General features: G+C 36.9%; 1 protein-coding gene across 2 annotated transcripts; it reads left to right on the forward strand.

Annotated features, from left to right (window-relative positions):
• Positions 1–560: 560 nt before the first annotated feature.
• LOC135077998 (dnaJ-like protein 60) lies at positions 561–17,255 on the forward strand. 2 transcript variants are annotated; one of them, XM_063972539.1, is made up of 8 exons: positions 561–714; positions 793–886; positions 1,006–1,166; positions 1,492–1,671; positions 13,947–14,049; positions 14,570–14,664; positions 16,952–17,042; positions 17,129–17,255. In XM_063972539.1, exons 1-8 carry the CDS (start codon positions 653–655, stop codon positions 17,171–17,173), a joined length of 831 nt encoding a protein of 276 aa, XP_063828609.1. In that variant the 5' UTR covers positions 561–652; the 3' UTR covers positions 17,174–17,255. The 2 variants fall into 2 exon arrangements, with proteins under 2 accessions (XP_063828609.1, XP_063828610.1); XM_063972540.1 differs by lacking the exons at positions 16,952–17,042; positions 17,129–17,255 and having other exon boundaries at positions 562–714; positions 14,570–16,378.
• Positions 17,256–17,521: the final 266 nt, after the last annotated feature.

Below are 17,521 nucleotides of genomic sequence, written 5' to 3' on the forward strand. Positions count from 1 at the left end.
ACACATGAAACATACATATAACTACTTATACTACGAGTAGCTAATTAGAAGCAAAAGTAATAATACTAACATAAATGTGCCTTACGTTGCCGAACAAAACATAACACCAATTTTTTATACTTAAACAAATTACACTGTTCACCATGCACTTTATATTAAACATTTGGGAGAAATACTATCGCAAAAAATTTTAACACTGCAAATCCCTGGAATATTGTTAACTTTTAGTGATACATACAGTTTTATTCGCGCCATTTCAGTTCTGTGACATTCAAAGCTGCCAATAGTATAAAAATAGTCTTTTGTTTTTTTTTATGTTAGAGTGTTCCGAACTTAGACCTAACTTACAATTTCCTTGTCTTAAATGTATTTAAATAATTAACATTTGAATGTTTCTTATTGATAAAGTAATATTAATTCACTACTACATATTTATTGAACTCATTAAAATATCACAAACGGCACATCATCGCACATAAAATGTGAGTAACGCAACAAGAATAATAGACATCTAGTCCAAATCGGAACACTGCCAACTTGTTTTGTTATCTGTCAGTCGTGTCATGTTGACATTTCGAATATTTTTCGCTGTAAAAATGGAAATTGCCCAATGATACCATGAACAACTTTCAACATTTTAGATAAATTCGCCATGTATTTTTTAAGACGCAAGCTTGATTTTAATTCATTAAACACCATTATACGATTTTACAGGTATGTATTGAATCTGTGCTTTAGAAAAACAAAAAATATGTTTGTGAGCTTTGTTTTTTTACGTGTTCTTGTTTACAGTTTAGCTAGAAAAACTCACTACGATGTCCTAAAGTTGCGCAAAAACTGCACGGATAAAGAAATCAAAGAAGCGTTTATTCAAATGAGTAAAGAGGTTTGTTTTCAAAATCATCTGTGTCATATTATTAACTGGTATATTGGCATCTAATTTACTATTATTTAGTGACTGGGAAGCTGTTAATGCACTATAACTTTCTGTTTATTCTATTCTAGTATCATCCAGACAAGAACAAAGATTCAGCCGCTCAAGAGAAGTTCGTCCGGATTGTGGAGGCCTACAATGTGCTCAGCAAGCCTGGGAGCCGTGCCCGCTACGACAGCATAAACGAAACTTCAGGCTCCACTTATGTTTATAAAACACATGTGCCATACAAGTAAATTAAATTTATTTTTATAAGAAGATAGTCATTTATATTTGAATTTTCACTTCAGCAATATTATACAGCAGCATATCCATAGTTCCTCTTAACTGTGATATGCAGGAATTTCTATTTGCTGCACTGCAAGTGGACTCTTAAGAACATTTTTATAGTTGTGTGTTGTGTAATACACAACACAACACACAATACTTTGCTGCGGCAGTCGACTTATTCATTACACATTAATTTAACTAAAGATATTAATTATTTAGTTTGTGATTTCTCTAGTAATCTAATTAATTATTTTATTTTATCTTATTGATATCATAAAATTTTTCAGTATACGAAGAAGTCAACAGAGCTACTACTACGAGAATCCCACCCAAAAGACACAAAGCACCACAGATCAGAAAGCGTACTACGGCATGAGTGGAGTGAAGAAGGTGCCGAACTATGTGATCATTTTGATGTGCTGTGGACTGGCATTGGTTGGTGTTTTTGTGCAGGTGTTTGTTATAAGGTAAATCAATAATTTTTAAGTCAAGATCAATAACTGTTTTCTTTTCATACTTAGAATGGAAGTAGATCATTTATTGGTCTAGGCATTTTACAAGAGGTACCTACATTAATAAAAGTAATAAAACATTTGCATTCGATAAATTTACATTAAAACATGACAAGTAAGTTGACAACTGTGTATGACAGGAAAGACAAGTAACACAAACAATATCACTCTCGATCAATTTTAGTTGATTGAAAGGTGAAAAAATAAAAAAATCTAAATCGATCAAACAAAATCAGAAATTAATGAAACTTCAACAATAACTTTTAATATAAAAGCAATGTATGAAACTGTCATCAACTCTTATTTTTTCTCTTATTGTTTTATACTACATTTATGTGTGTGTAGAGATATAAAATTAAACTCATCAAATTAATTAACCACACATTTATTGTCTATTAAGATTTGTAATTTTCTTTTATTCTATAAAATTAATACCAATTACTAGAATTATACAATTATAGAAACATTTTTAGGTCATTAACATTATTTACTTATTCAATTAATCATAATTGGTTACTTGAATTTATCTTTTAATTAAAAAAATAATAAATGTCAATAAAAATGAGACTAACACAATTAATTAATGTCAAACTAAGTAGAAATGAAAGAGCAAAATATTTGTTTTTTGTGTTATTTATTAATTTAGTTAGTATTCAATAATTTTATCTATACTAATATTATAAATGCGAATGTAACTCTGTCTGTCTTGCTTTCACGCCTAAACCACTGAACCGATTTCGATAAAATTTGGCATAGAGATAGATTGAGTCCCGGGAAAGGACTAGAGATGAAACGGATAGTTGTTTCATCTCTAGTCCTGATACCGGATATCCGGCCACCGGATACCGGATATCCGGCCAGCTGCTAGGCCGGATAGCCGGATATCCGGCGGCCGGATAGTTGGCCCATTGTCTCGTTTCATGTCGTGACGAGTTTAGCGCCGCACAGGTGCTTCGAACGCGATTAGTGGGTCTATTAGTAGACTAGACTAGTCACACTTTTCGAAAATCGAATCTGTCCGAATAGAATGTCAGATTTTGCCACTTGTCTAGGGGGCAGATCAATTCGAGCGATTTCGGTTGCTATCGTGAGTGTGTGATTGAATAGCGAAAATTAAATTAGTTTACTTGCTGCGTAATCTGACTGAACTGCATGCATCATGTCATCAAACCATCAGTGAAAAAAAGATCGCCTTTTTATTTGGCAATATTTCGACATTAACAGATATTATTTACTACAGGGTAGCCCAGAAGAAAATTCACTTTTGAAAATTCAATGAAACGAAAACTGTACATTTTTGTAGAACTTTAACTATTGCAATTTAAAGGAAATTTAGTGCAATTTATTTTAAAATTTACTTCCTTTTATACATTTTATCGTACATGTGATTCCCTTGACGTTTACAACATTCGGTCAACATACATCAAAATTTTGGAATACTTTCGTTAGGAGTTACCTCAAAATGGATTCAGGATGCATGAATGCTGCAGAGTTTTTGGATTATTAGAGTATACTCTGCTCATAAGGTAACCCCGCAAAAAGAAGTCTGCTGGAATGAGACTAGCGCTTCTTAGAGGCAGTGAGATTTCATCCCTGCTTAATTGGTTGTTGCATTGAAAGGATGATTAATTTTTGAGAATGCTATACTGGTAGGCTGAAAAGCTTTTTGATTTCTAAAGCTGCAAGATTCGCAAGGCTATGACCGGAGCACTTGGTTTCACTAAGATGGGGCTACGTGTCACATTTCAAATAAGAGCATTTAGATGGTAAGAGACATGTTCCCACAAAAAAATAATTTCAGGCAGGGGTGACATCTCCTGGCCACCAGGAAGCCCTGATCTCACTCCAGAAAATTCTTTTTTGTGGTGTTACATTAAGAATAGAGTATACAACTTTTATAATCCAACAAACATGCAGCAACTGAAGCTGAGCATTCGGCAAAATATTGAAAATAGGTTTCGAGGTAATTCTAACGAACGCATTTCAAGATTTTGATGTGTGTTGATCGAATGTTGTAAGCGTCAAGGAAATCTCCTGGGCGATGTAATTTAATAAAGGTAAATTTAAAAATAAATTGCATTAAAGGATGATGGGCATATTGGGCGTTAAACCAACAGAAACAAAAAGTATACTAAATTAAAGCTTAATACTAGTACTTCATTTAATAGTATAACAACAATCCTGAAATACGCGGGGATATGGAGATAGAGGTCGTTGAATATGCAAAGTTTCCATAGTATTTCACATCACATTAGGGTAATAAATAGAGATGAAACGGATAGTTGTTTGGCCGGATACCGGATACCGGATATCCGGCCAGCTGCTAGGCCGGATAGCCGGATATCCGGCGGCCGGATAGTTGGCCCATTGTCTGGTTTCATGTCGTGACGAGCTTAGCGCCGCACAGGTGCTTCGAACGCGATTAGTGGGTCTATTAGTAGACTAGACTAGTCACACTTTTCGAAAATCGAATCTGTCCGAATAGAATGTCAGATTTTGCCACTTGTCTAGGGGGCAGATCAATTCGAACGATTTCGGTTGCTATCGTGAGTGTGTGATTGAATAGCGAAAATTAAATTAGTTTACTTGCTGCGTAATCTGACTGAACTGCATGCATCATGTCATCAAAACCATCAGTGAAAAAAAGATCGCCTTTTTTATTTGGCAATATTTCGCATTAACAGATATTATTTACTACAGGGTGGCCCAGAAGAAAATTCACTTTTGAAAATTCAATGAAACGAAAACCGTACATTTTTGTAGAACTTTAACTATTGCAATTTAAAGGAAATTTAGTGCAATTTATTTTAAAATTTACTTCCTTTTATAAATTTTATCGTACATGTGATTCCCTTGACGTTAACAACATTCGGTCAACATACATCAAAATTTTGGAAACCTTTCGTTGGGAGTTACCTCGAAATGGATTCAGGATGGATGAATGCTGCAGAGTTTTTGGATTATTAGAGTATACTCTGCTCATTAGGTAACCCCGCAAAAAGAAATCTGCTGGATTGAGACTAGCGCTTCTTAGAGGCAGTGAGATTTCATCCCTGCTTAATTGGTTTGTTGCATTGAAAGGATGATTAATTTTTAAGAATGCTATACTGGTAGGCTGAAAAGCTTTTTGATTTTTAAAGCTGCAAGATTCGCAAGGCTATGACTGGAGCACTTGGTTTCACCAAGATAGGGCTACGTGTCACATTTCAAATGAGAGCATTTAGATGGTAAGAGACATGTTCCCACAAAAAAATAATTTCAGGCAGGGGTGACATCTCCTGGACACCAGGAAGCCCTGATCTCACTCCAGAATTTTTTTTTGTGGTGTTACATTAAGAATAGAGTATACAACTTTTATAATCCAACAAACATGCAGCAACTGAAGCTGAGCATTCGGCAAAAAATTGAAAATAGGTTTCGAGGTAATTCTAACGAACGCATTTTAAGATTTTGATGTATGTTGATCGAATGTTGTAAGCGTCAAGGAAATCTCCTGGGCGATGTAATTTAATAAAGGTAAATTTAAAAATAAATTGCATTAAATTTCCTTCAAACTGCAATAGTTAAAGTTCTATAAAAATGTACAGTTTTCGTTTCCTTCAATTTTCAAAAGTGAATTTTCTTTTGGGCGGGTGGCCCATAGGTGTATTTATGTATTCGTCATTAGAGTGAATAGCCCAGAAAAAGAAATTAGTTTTTTGAAAGGCTTTTTGAAGAATGGCTTTTTTGTAACTTTTTGGACTTTAAATAAAAGCCGTCATTATTATAAGCCATTTTATTTATATTTACCTCAAAGATTAATGTAACTATTTCATTTTATTAATAGAAAATTGTCGTAGTTTTTTAATATCCGGTATCCGGCCGGATAGTGAGTTACTATCCGGTATCCGGCCGGATAGTAAATTTAGGCCGGATATCCGGCCTACCGGATAGTTGCCGGATATCCGTTTCATCTCTAGTAATACAAATAGTATTAAGTCAATTATAATTGCTTTTATCGATCATATTGAGAGTATTGTATCATATTTTACTATCAATTCAATCGATTTAGTAAGTATGTATACCGAATAAATCATAATCGATTATTCGATTGCAATAATCGATTATATTGCTGAAAATAAGGAATTGAATTAACAATCAAATGATAGTTATGATGGTAATCAATAAAATCGATTAATCGAATTGTTAATCGATAAATAGTTATTTGGCAATATGGATTAATAATCGATCCGTGATCGATTATGCGACAACACTACAACTTAACTGGTAGAAATCCCATTGAAACATGGCTGTGTTCATGTCATTTCTCTAAATGGTACCTAGGTATGATCCTACGCTTATAATGTAGAACATGGTTTAAATATACCATTTGTTGGCCCCACTCCTGAACTGTTGGACATAAAAAATAATGGATAAATAACTTAATGTATATAAAATGTAAGTAGATAAGTATATTAATTAATAATATTTTTTGTTTGCGCAATAAAGCACCTATTACTATTACACATTATGTCAATTTCCAAGCAAACCCGGGAGTTTTTGGTAGTTATTTATATGAAAATATATTTCTGAAATTAAGTCTTAACAAATAATAGTAGTTACATTTCTGTTGGTTTTACGCCCAGATTCCAAAGAAAAGTGCCCATCATCCTTTCCTTCAAATTGCAATAGTTAAAGTTCTATAAAAATGTACAGTTTTCGTTTCCTTCAATTTTCAAAAGTGAATTTTTGTCTGGGCCACCCTGTATTTATGTATTCGTCATTAGAGTGAAAAAGCCAGCCCAGAAAAAGAAATGAGTTTTTTGAAAGGCTTTTTGAAGAATGGCTTTTTTGTAACTTTTTGGACTTTAAATAAAAGCCGTCATTATTATAAGCCATTTTATTTATATTTACCTCAAAGATTAATGTATTTCATTTTATTAATAGAAAATTGTCGTAGTTTTTTAATATCCGGTATCCGGCCGGATAGTGAGTTACTATCCGGTATCCGGCCGGATAGTAAATTTAGGCCGGATATCCGGCCTACCGGATAGTTGCCGGATATCCGTTTCATCTCTAGAAAGGACATAGGATAGTTTTTATCCCGGTTTTTTTTTCTGTGACAGACAAAATTCCACGCGGGCGGAGACGCGGGCGGAAAGCTAGTTAGTTATAAAAGTGAAAATAGCTGTAATCTGTTGACTTCAAAAAATATTTATATCATACAGTGTTGGCAAAAAGTTAATCTGATTAATGATTAAAAATTAATGATTAAAATCATAATCAAATTTTTTTGATTATGATTAGTTAATCATTAATCAAAAATTTTGATTAAGATTAATTAATCATAATCATTAATCGTTAATTTGATTATTTGATTAACTATCTACTATTTTCATAAGAAAAGGGTTGGGAGTGTATGAAAAGGTTCCCGCGACTTATAAAATATCTAGCAAAGGGGGGATCTGGAGTTGTACTGTCGTTTTCCCAAAAAACTGCGTCAATTTTCACTACTCAAAACACTTATCGCACTAGTTTTGTTTCTCACAATTCCTTCTATTCTTCCGGTATCCTCCAGCAAAATTAGGTCAGGATAGAAGTTAAGCGGGCTGGCTGACGATAGGGGAGAAGTCCCCCCCCCCCCCCCCCCAAGGTAGGCGCAAGCGTGGGCAATTCAACGGAAAGGTGGGGTTGCTAAACTAGGACGTTTTGTGTGTTAGGGAGGTGCAGGAGAGTTCGTAACAGAAGTTTCGGGGGGAGGCCCACGCGTGGGCAATTCAATAGAAGGGTGGGGTTGCTAAGCTAGGAGGTTTTGCGTGTTGGGGAGGTGCAGGAGAGTTCGTAACAGAAGTTTCGGGGGGAGGCCCACGCGTGGGCAATTCAATAGAAGGGTGGGGTTGCTAAACTAGGAGGTTTTGCGTGTTGGGGAGGTGCAGGAGAGTTCGTAACAGAAGTTTCGGGGGGAGGCCCACGCGTGGGCAATTCAATAGAAGGGTGGGGTTGCTAAGCTAGGAGGTTTTGCGTGTTGGGGAGGTGCAGGAGAGTTCGTAACAGAAGTTTCGGGGGGAGACCCACGCGTGGGCAATTCAATAGAAGGGTGGGGTTGCTAAGCTAGGAGGTTTTGCGTGTTGGGGAGGTGCAGGAGAGTTCGTACCAGAAGTTTCGGGGGGAGGGCCACGCGTGGGCAATTCAATAGAAGGGTGGGGTTGCTAAGCTAGGAAGTTTTGCGTGTTGGGGAGGTGCAGAGACTTCGTACCAGAAGTTTCGGGGAGAAGCCCACGCGTGGGCAATTCAATAGAAGGGTGGGGTTGCTAAACTAGGAGGTTTTGCGTGTTGGGGAGGTGCAGGAGAGTTCGTAACAGAAGTTTCGGGGGGAGGCCCACGCGTGGGCAATTCAATAGAAGGGTGGGGTTGCTAAGCTAGGAGGTTTTGCGTGTTGGGGAGGTGCAGGAGAGTTCGTAACAGAAGTTTCGGGGGGAGGCCCACGCGTGGGCAATTCAATAGAAGGGTGGGGTTGCTAAGCTAGGAGGTTTTGCGTGTTGGGGAGGTGCAGGAGAGTTCGTACCAGAAGTTTCGGGGGGAGGGCCACGCGTGGGCAATTCAATAGAAGGGTGGGGTTGCTAAGCTAGGAGGTTTTGCGTGTTGGGGAGGTGCAGGAGAGTTCGTAACAGAAGTTTCGGGGGGAGGCCCACGCGTGGGCAATTCAATAGAAGGGTGGGGTTGCTAAGCTAGGAGGTTTTGCGTGTTGGGGAGGTGCAGGAGACTTCGTACCAGAAGTTTCAGCGGAGGCTAGGGGTGGGGGGCAGGTGGTGGGAGTGTGGGCTTGCAAGTAAGTGCTGGAACGGTAGGGGAAGTGGACTGATATCCTCCTACGGGAGGTCGGAAGACTGCACCGGAAGTTTCAGCGAGGGAAGGGGGCGGGGGGCAGTCTAGGTTACCTTATATTTATCTAGGTATGACCTGTCATAGAATTGTAGCCTAAAACCAAACATCTAATATTAGAATTCAATGTTTTAACATTGTTTTCGATAGAACATTTTTAAGAAGTTAATCAAGTTAATCAAATTAATGATTATTGATTAATGATTAACAAATTAATCATGATTATGATTACTTTTTTAATCATGATTATTTTAATCAGGATTAATTTAATCATGATTAAAATTAATCAAATTAATTAATTGATTAAAAAATTAATTGATTAGTGCCAACACTGATATCATATCTATATCCATCTTATCTATCTACCATCTTGCCTATTATCTGAAAAGCCCCATTTTTGTGTTTTTTTTTTTTTTATGACAATATCGTGGAATAGTACGCCCTTACACCAATTACTCATCTACATACACACCCACACACACGCTCACACACACACACACTCACACTCTCATATCATTGTATTTTTATGGTATTTTTTATTTTATTTTTTGTTTAGCCTGTCTATTTAATTAGAACTCAACACTCTGTACCTCTAGGAATCTTCTAATTATTTAAATGTATAACTATTTAATAAAATAGATTCCGCAGAGTGGGCCTGGTGACCTGTAATACAGATTTTCTTAAAATCTACAATAGGCACCAGCTCTCACAATGCAATCTATAGTTTAACGGATATATTATAAGAAATGTTTTTCATAATTTATGTTGTGAGAGAAATAAATAAATTATTATTATTATTATTTTGAGTTGTTTTAAATTCTCAGCATTTAATGCTGGTATTAATGTTATCCACGGGTCGAGACCAAGTGGATAGCATTGATATGATGTTTAATTTAGTACTCGTTACATGTGGAGCGCGCGTCGGCTAAAAATTTTCGGGTGATTCGGCATGAATTTAAAATAACAGCTTTCTGCATTAAGTGATATGAGTTGCTTTTTAATTTGAGGATGTCCAGTAGTAGGGAATTTAGTGCAATGATTTGTATGGAGACCCCTCCACTTTGGTATAGAAGGCTCATTTTTGCAACAGTGGTTCTTTGGGTCCCCCTGAGTGGATTTCCGTCGGTAGACATCGGGAGCCCCCCCTGTGGTAGCAGGGGGAGGGGGGGCAAGTTTCCTTCTGCCGCGCTTCACTCTAAGGCCCATATCTTCAAAACTATTAGTATTAGGGCAAGTGTGGTATCATTTTCAGATAACTAAAGGATGGCGAATTCATTTCTAGAACAAACTTTTTGCCTTTTCATACAAAAAATAGAAATATTGAGCAAAATTCACAAAAACCAAAAAGTATTTTTTTAAATAAACGTCGTTTACTTTTAAACCACTGGAGATAATCTAATAAAAAAAATATGTTCTGAAAGCTACATTTATCAGAATTATAAATATATACCATTATATGGTACTTTTTTCGCAAAAAGTAGGTGAAAAAAATTTTTTCTTCAGGACACAGCGGGCGAATTTTATTGCGCATCGGAAAAAAATATTTATTTTATCCATAAATTCATACTATTTGGTTCATAAGCAAGTAAGGATTATTATTTTAGAATTTATTTAGAGTTGCTGGCACATCAATCTACCATGATTAGTATTTTTTCTTCAATTGATTTTGAACTCTATGTGAGAGACATAAGGTTGAAAATAGCTTAAATACATTTTAATATTGAAAATATCATAAGAAGAAAGCACTAAATAAAGAATTTGAATATGTCTAAACGTCTAATGATTATTATTATTTTAATTAAGACTTATTTCTAAATACTATTGTACCAGTGATTTAACGGAAAGGCAAATGTAAGGAAAATGGAGATTGACAATCATAGTACGGGAGATATTTTTAGCACAAAGGCTACGGCTGTGACCGTTTTAGTTGTTTTTTCAGACAGCACCAGCTTCTGCACTACTTCTTGCACTTGCATCTCATCATTTCCAGGCAAGCCTCGGCAGCTACTGGCAAATCGGTCCATGTAGGCTCCATGTTGCTATCAACCCTGGTCCACCCCCAACCAGTCGGGTAAAGGGAAGACTGAGTCGGTTGCTTGCAATTGCAACTGATCCTATACGCGAACTCCTTAATATACTGCCAGTAGCCAATGTTGATACAAAGCTGTCTGGGTTATCTTATGTAGGGCCACACCTAAGCGTAGTCCACAGCGACTCATTAGGATCTTTATGTTTCCTTTTTTATTCCTTATCATCCAAAAAAATCCTATCCATTAGGTGAATTAAGCATCTGAGTGGAAGTCACCTAATAGTCTTCTGATGCCGGATATGCTGACCCAAGCAGACTCATCCTTAGAGTATTAAGTGTTTCATGGACCCCACATGTATTCCACATGCTCGAGAGCTGTCTTCTGTAGTTAGGCCCATTTTGTGGATATGTGGTTCATTCCATAATGCCCAGTTTGCGTACCCGTAATTGCTTGGGCTGACCTTTTATTTCCGCTTAATGAGTTTTCTCCATAACCTTGTATTTCCCTTTAGGAATGATTTGGAGAGGCTTATATCGTTGGAGCTTTCCCATTCAGCCCTGTGCTTCTTGGATATAAGAACAGGGGTGTAAAAACGCAATATTTACATCCTGAGCCAGCCAGGCAGCACTCAAGCAAAGCCATCGCCTCAGTGAACGTTGAGATCTTAAAGATGAACAAACTCGGAAGGGGGACCTGATGTGAGATACCTGGACATACACGGATCGAATGCAATGAGAGAGCCGACAGTTTAGCGAGACAAGGGTCAGGACCATACCTATTGGGTCAGAACTGATAGTACCTTTATCTAAAAGCATACCTCATGCTATATTATGGCCATGGCTGTGGCTCAGGATGTAAATATTGCGTTTTTTACGCCCCTGTTCTTTAGTGCACACATAATTATAGCGTAGAATTCTTCTTCCTCCTTATGCGTTCACAGTATTCGAAGTGTTTCAGTAGACGCCCGTTCCCGTTAAAAAGGCCATCTTGGAGCTGTCAGTAAACCAGATTAGGCTGTTATGTTGGGATTTTGGTCCTCTTTTCGTCGTCTCTTGTTCAAGATCGATCCATTTAACAATCCACTGTTTTTTTTCCACTTATCTTATTAATCCATTGGTTTTGGTTTGTTCTGGCAGTATATCAAGGGCAGTAATCTTATCCTTAGGATTTTTTCAAGTTATTCAAAATTTTGTATATCAAGGGCTTCGCGTATAGGATCAGTTGCAAACAAACGACTCAGTCTTCCCTTTATCCGACTAGTTGGGGGTGGACCAGAGTCGATAGCAACATGGAGCCTATACTTATGGACCGATTTGCCCGTAGCTGCCAAAGCTTGCCTGGAAATGATAAGATGTGAGTGCAAGAAGTAGTGCTGGTGAAGCTGGTGCTGTCTGAAAAATCAACTAAAATGATCACAACCGTAGCCTTAGTGCTAAAATATCTCCCGTACTATGATTGTCAATCCTCATTTTCCTCACACTTACCTTTCCATTAAATCACTGTACTATAGTATGTAGAAATAAAAGTGTTAATTAAAACAATAATAATCATTAGACGTTTAGACATATTCAAGTTCTTTATTTAGTGCTTTCTTCTTATGATATTTTCAATATTAAAATGTATTTAAGCTATTTTCAACCTTATGTCTCTCACATAGAGTTCAAAATCAATTGAAGAAAAAATACTAATCATGGTAGATTGATGTGCCAGCAACTCTAAATAAATTCTAAAATAATAATCCTTACTTGCTTATGAACCAAATAGTATGAATTCATTGATAAAATAAATATTTTTTTCCGATGCGCAATAAAATTCGCCCGCTGTGTCCTGAAGAAAAAATTTTTTTCACCTACTTTTTGCGAAAAAAGTACCATACAATGGTATATATTTATAATCCTGATAAATGTAGCTTTCAGGACGTATTTTTTTTATTAGATTATCTTTAGTGGTTTAAAAGTAAACGACGTTTATTTAAAAAAATACTTTTTGGTTTTTGTGAATTTTGCTCAATATTTCTATTTTTTTGTATGAAAAGGCAAAAAGTTTGTTCTAGAAATGAATTCGCCATCCTTTAGTTATCTGAAAATGATACCACACTTGCCCTAATACTAATAGTTTTGAAGATATGGGCCTTAGAGTGAAGCGCGGCAGAAGGAAACTTGCCCCCCCTCCCCCTGCTACCACAGGGGGGGCTACCGATGTCTACCGACGGAAATCCACTCAGGGGGACCCAAAGAACCACTGTTGCAAAAATGAGCCTTCTATACCAAAGTGGAGGGGTTCTTGCACTAAATTCCCTACTACAGGTTCTTTATTAAGGATTTGGGTATTACGCCTGTTGCTGATAGTACTATGGGGATTATATGGACTGATTTTACTTTCCACTGTATTTTTAGTTGTATGGCTAGATCTGTATATTTTGTGAGCTTTTCATTAATTGTGCTTTGTATGTTATGGGTATTTGGTACTGCAATATCTATAAGGTATACTATATTCCGTTCTTTATCGAGGATGGTAATATCGGGCCTGTTGTAATGAGTTGTCCTATCGGTTAAAATTGTGCGGTCCCAGTAAATTTTGTGCTTTCTATTATCTAGTACTGGTGGCGGTTTGTATTTGTAATAAGGTGTCTTTTGATTGATAAAATTGTATTGGTGTGCTAGATCCTGGTGTATGATTGCAGCGACTTGGTCGTGACGGTGTTTATAATCGGTGTTTGCTAAGGTCTTACATGCACTGGATTATTATTATTATTATATCTGAAGAATCACTTTTCCAGTAATTTATTATTTAATAAAACACACATAGTGGACCATTATGTTTTTGGAGAGATGCGTTCACACATTATTGCTGTGGGTTCTACAAAACGCCTGCTGTTTTTGGATAGCATCGCTTACGCCTACGGTTTTTATTTTATCTTTTATGAATAAATAAAAGTTTATTTCCACAAAAACAGTTTGGTTACAATAAATGAATTATTAAAAATATTTGTTTTGCTAATTCCTGTGTGGGCAAAAGCCTCCTCCAACTTGCTTCACTTTTGCCTGTCCTGGGCTAGATCAAGCCAATTGTTGCCTTTAATAAATACTTTATCTTTACGATTTTTAATATCATAGTCGTCTGGTGCCTTTTCCCTTCCCGTTCTGTCTCAGAGCGATGCTATTCACAAATCTATTAGAAATGCAATTTATCAATGCAATGTCACTCGACATTTACAGAAATAGATTGTTTCAAGAGATTTGTTGCCAAAAACTCTTTGTTTTAATAGACTTCATACCTATTATTAAGATTGGTTGTTTCTTCATATCTATTTAAGTATGTTTTATGTTTACTTTCCAGTGAGTTATACGTAGTACAACGCCGTCAGGCTCATGAAAAGTCCAAGTTTCTCGCTGAAGAACTGGAGAGGGTGCGCAGCGCGGCACAAGGCAATGGGAACGATGTAAGTTAATACATCATTTACATAACATTCAGTAAAATCTGTTTTCGTATTTTAAGTGTTAGTAAAAAATTAAGCACCCACCATGTAGTAAGTACGTGGCAACTCGGATCGACGAGATAATAATATTATGTCCTTTAAGCTAACTTCCCTGCGTCTCTTTTTGCTTAATGTGTGTCGGCTGCACTACGAAGTGACTAACATCCTCAGTTGATTTTGGACCTTATATCCAACGCAAAAAGTCAAATATCTATAAGGCGGTTATCACACTGCGCCGGGCTCCGTCGCGGTACGCGGGACGACAGATTTAATAATTGTATGCAAGTACCTCAGTTTGTATAGAAAACACGCGCGGCACAACACACTGACAACGCGTCTGCGCGCGGGATTTTTTTATATGAACCGTGTGATAACCGCCTAAGGCTTGTTGACCATACGTTCCGCCCTCGTGCATACCATTCTCTCAATCATCACTTCATTTTGAACCGTAATATAAATTTATACGGTTTGTTTTTGACTACAGGTGCAGTCGCGACTCTTGCTAGAGAAGATAGTGACGGCTGCCAACCCCACGGTCGCCACCGCCTCACTGGGCCAGGCGCTGGCCAGCGAGAAAAAGTGATCTTTTGATTCTTTTAGTTCAATTGGCTAAAGCCTGGTCCGTGAGCACGTAGAATTTTGTCCAATGACCCCAAGCTACCCATCCTTATCACTCGCGCGTAATTATGTTGCTGTCGCGCTCGCACACTCACTGCGGGCGGCCGTCGCACAGTCGCGACAGCAACATAATTACGCGCGAGCGATAAGGATGGGTAGCTTGGGGTCATTGGACAAAATTCTACGTGCTCACGGACCAGACTATAGTAGTCTCAAACGTTTATTACATGACCCAATACAGGGTGTTAGGTAAATGGGTATATGAGCCGACACTAGCCCATGTTAACATGGACATATAAATGGTATGGTGAAGTCAGAAAATTGATATCTTTACTTTAATAATTTAATTTTCATGCAAATCGGATTTTATAAAATTTATTTTGTATGAAAATTAAAATAAATTTATTGACGATATCAAAATTCTGACCACCATACCATTTATATGCCCATGTTAACATGGGCTACTGTCGGCTCATATACCCATTTACCTGACACCCTGTATAGTAGTCTCAATGAAAAATTACAGCATAAGGCTTGATTTCCTCAAGACGGAGAGGAGAAGAGACGAAAGGGGATGCGTAAATTAAATAATCAGATTTCGTTATTTGCACATTCCCCTCTTTGGTCAGATTCATTTCTCTCTGCTCCTTTGACACCCGAAAGCGTCATTTCGAGCACTCATAGCTTACTTTCGTCTCGGCTTCGGTGGAAATAACCTGCCCTGCCAGTGTCTCGTCTCCTCTCCTCCGCTTTGGTGGAAACCGGGCCTTAGAATATCGAATCGAAACTCGAGAGTGAAAACAATGAAGTAAGCCGTAATTGAGGCTGCTTACTTATATTTTTAAGAGACACGTGATTGTATTTTTTGACGAACTGTATTCCTTTTGGAGCGGTTAAAATTGTTATATTTTTATAGACACAAAATTAAAAGGTGTTTAAATGTGCCAATAATAAACGTTTGAGATTAGGTTTCGAATGTAGACGCTGTACGTGAACTAATTGAATGGTTATTTTTGTTTCTGCGGCTTACATCAGACAAAAAACCTTTTTTGAACCGAAAACAAAACCAAACACCAAAACAGTGAAGGCCAAGTTCTAGAGTTGTGAAAATTATTGCTTTAAAATTTTTAAAACTCATCTATTGTCTGTTATCCAACTCGGTGATAAAGCGATAATAATGTTGCTAAATGTACTAAAAAAGTACCTACCAATTCGTGCGCGTACAGTATGTAGTAATTAGTGGATTATTAGTTCAATTTACTAAAATTGACCAGAATTTTGTGTTATTTGTTTAGTTTGTTGTCCATTTTATGGTTTTGTAGGTAGACTGTGAAGTGTGTTCATTAGTTTTTGAATTCTTTTTGGTTCATATTCAGTAATCAATAGTAAAACAAAATGTGTCTCCCTGTATTTATTAAAGTCATAAAAGTAGATATTTGAGTTCATAATATAATAATGAAGTTATTTAATTTAGTAGATCTGGTCAATAAATACCTACAGTGATATTTTGTAAATATAGAGTAAAAGTTGTTACATATTAATCATAAGTAAATCTTTTGACTCGAACAATTGATTCTGTAGAGTATATTATTTATTTTTATAGCTACCTCGCAGTTGTAAATAAAAATTTTGATATGTTGACTATTGAGATTTTAATAAAATTTATCAGTAAGTATTAGTGTTAATTTTCTTTGTAGAAACAGCTCACCCCATGAGTATAAATATAGCTTCAACCACACCATCGCGTGCAAATCGCCGTCCGCGCGACCTGTCATTGGCCTATGATCGCGCCGGCGATGGCGATTTGCACGCGTTGCCGCGTTGGTGTGGTTGAAGCTTAACTGTTACTTTAAACATCGTGATCTTTACTTGGCAAGTTAACTTAAATTGCGGCGTGGTAGGTACTTACTTAAATATTTTTCCCTTAATTTATTCGCTGCTGCCTGCTAAAATGCTGCAATTTTGACAAGGGATACGAAAAACGCATCCCTTGGAAGTGCCTCCATTTAATGCTATTTGCCGCTATTATACGTTACAATCCGATCGAGTTACTGCGTACCTGGCAGCCGTGACGTCACATAGACGCTCTGGTCGGACGGGGTGAACGGTGAACGGTGTGCGAGTGAGTGCGAGGGAGAGTCGCATTTCAGCGAGATGCACAGTTAATTCAATCGGGTTGTATTCGGCTTTGCTGCGATGCATGGAAGCCTATCTAAGCGTTAATCTAATATGGACTTTATATTTATAGAGATGCAGCTGAGAATCTGCTCAATGAGTTTGGAATAAAGGAGATGACAGCGGACGAAATGTCGTGTAACTCGCACAGAAGTTTTATGGAGGTGGGAATTCCAACTTTATTACAAGTAGCGTAGTACTTAGTCTCCTTTGTCAAAGTTAGAATCCTACATAATATATTTTTTTACAGGACAACCGAGGAGCATACTCGTATCAAAGATGGTATTTAAATTGACAAACGTGATATTGAGCCAATCCGTTGTTATTCGAATCTTGTATATTTTTGAACGTAACGTAACATTAAAATGAATTATTTATGTTTTGTTTCACTAAAAGTAGATAGACATTACCTACATATGTTTCTTTTTATCTTTCGTAAACTATACTCCGGAGATTTAAAAAAAAAACCTACTGAAAAAGACATTAGTTAATAACAGGATCATTAGCTAGCTAGAAGAATAAAAAAATAACAGGATCATTAAAGTTTTAAGATTGTTGGTAATACTTGGGCAGCATTTAATTCTTAACTTTGCAAATTCGGTTAAAGAACACAAAATGCAGCAATGCAAACTGATCATTATGG

This window comes from Ostrinia nubilalis, chromosome 14 (genome assembly GCF_963855985.1).
Source record: "Ostrinia nubilalis chromosome 14, ilOstNubi1.1, whole genome shotgun sequence".
In the NCBI taxonomy this organism is placed as follows: Eukaryota; Metazoa; Arthropoda; class Insecta; order Lepidoptera; family Crambidae; genus Ostrinia; species Ostrinia nubilalis.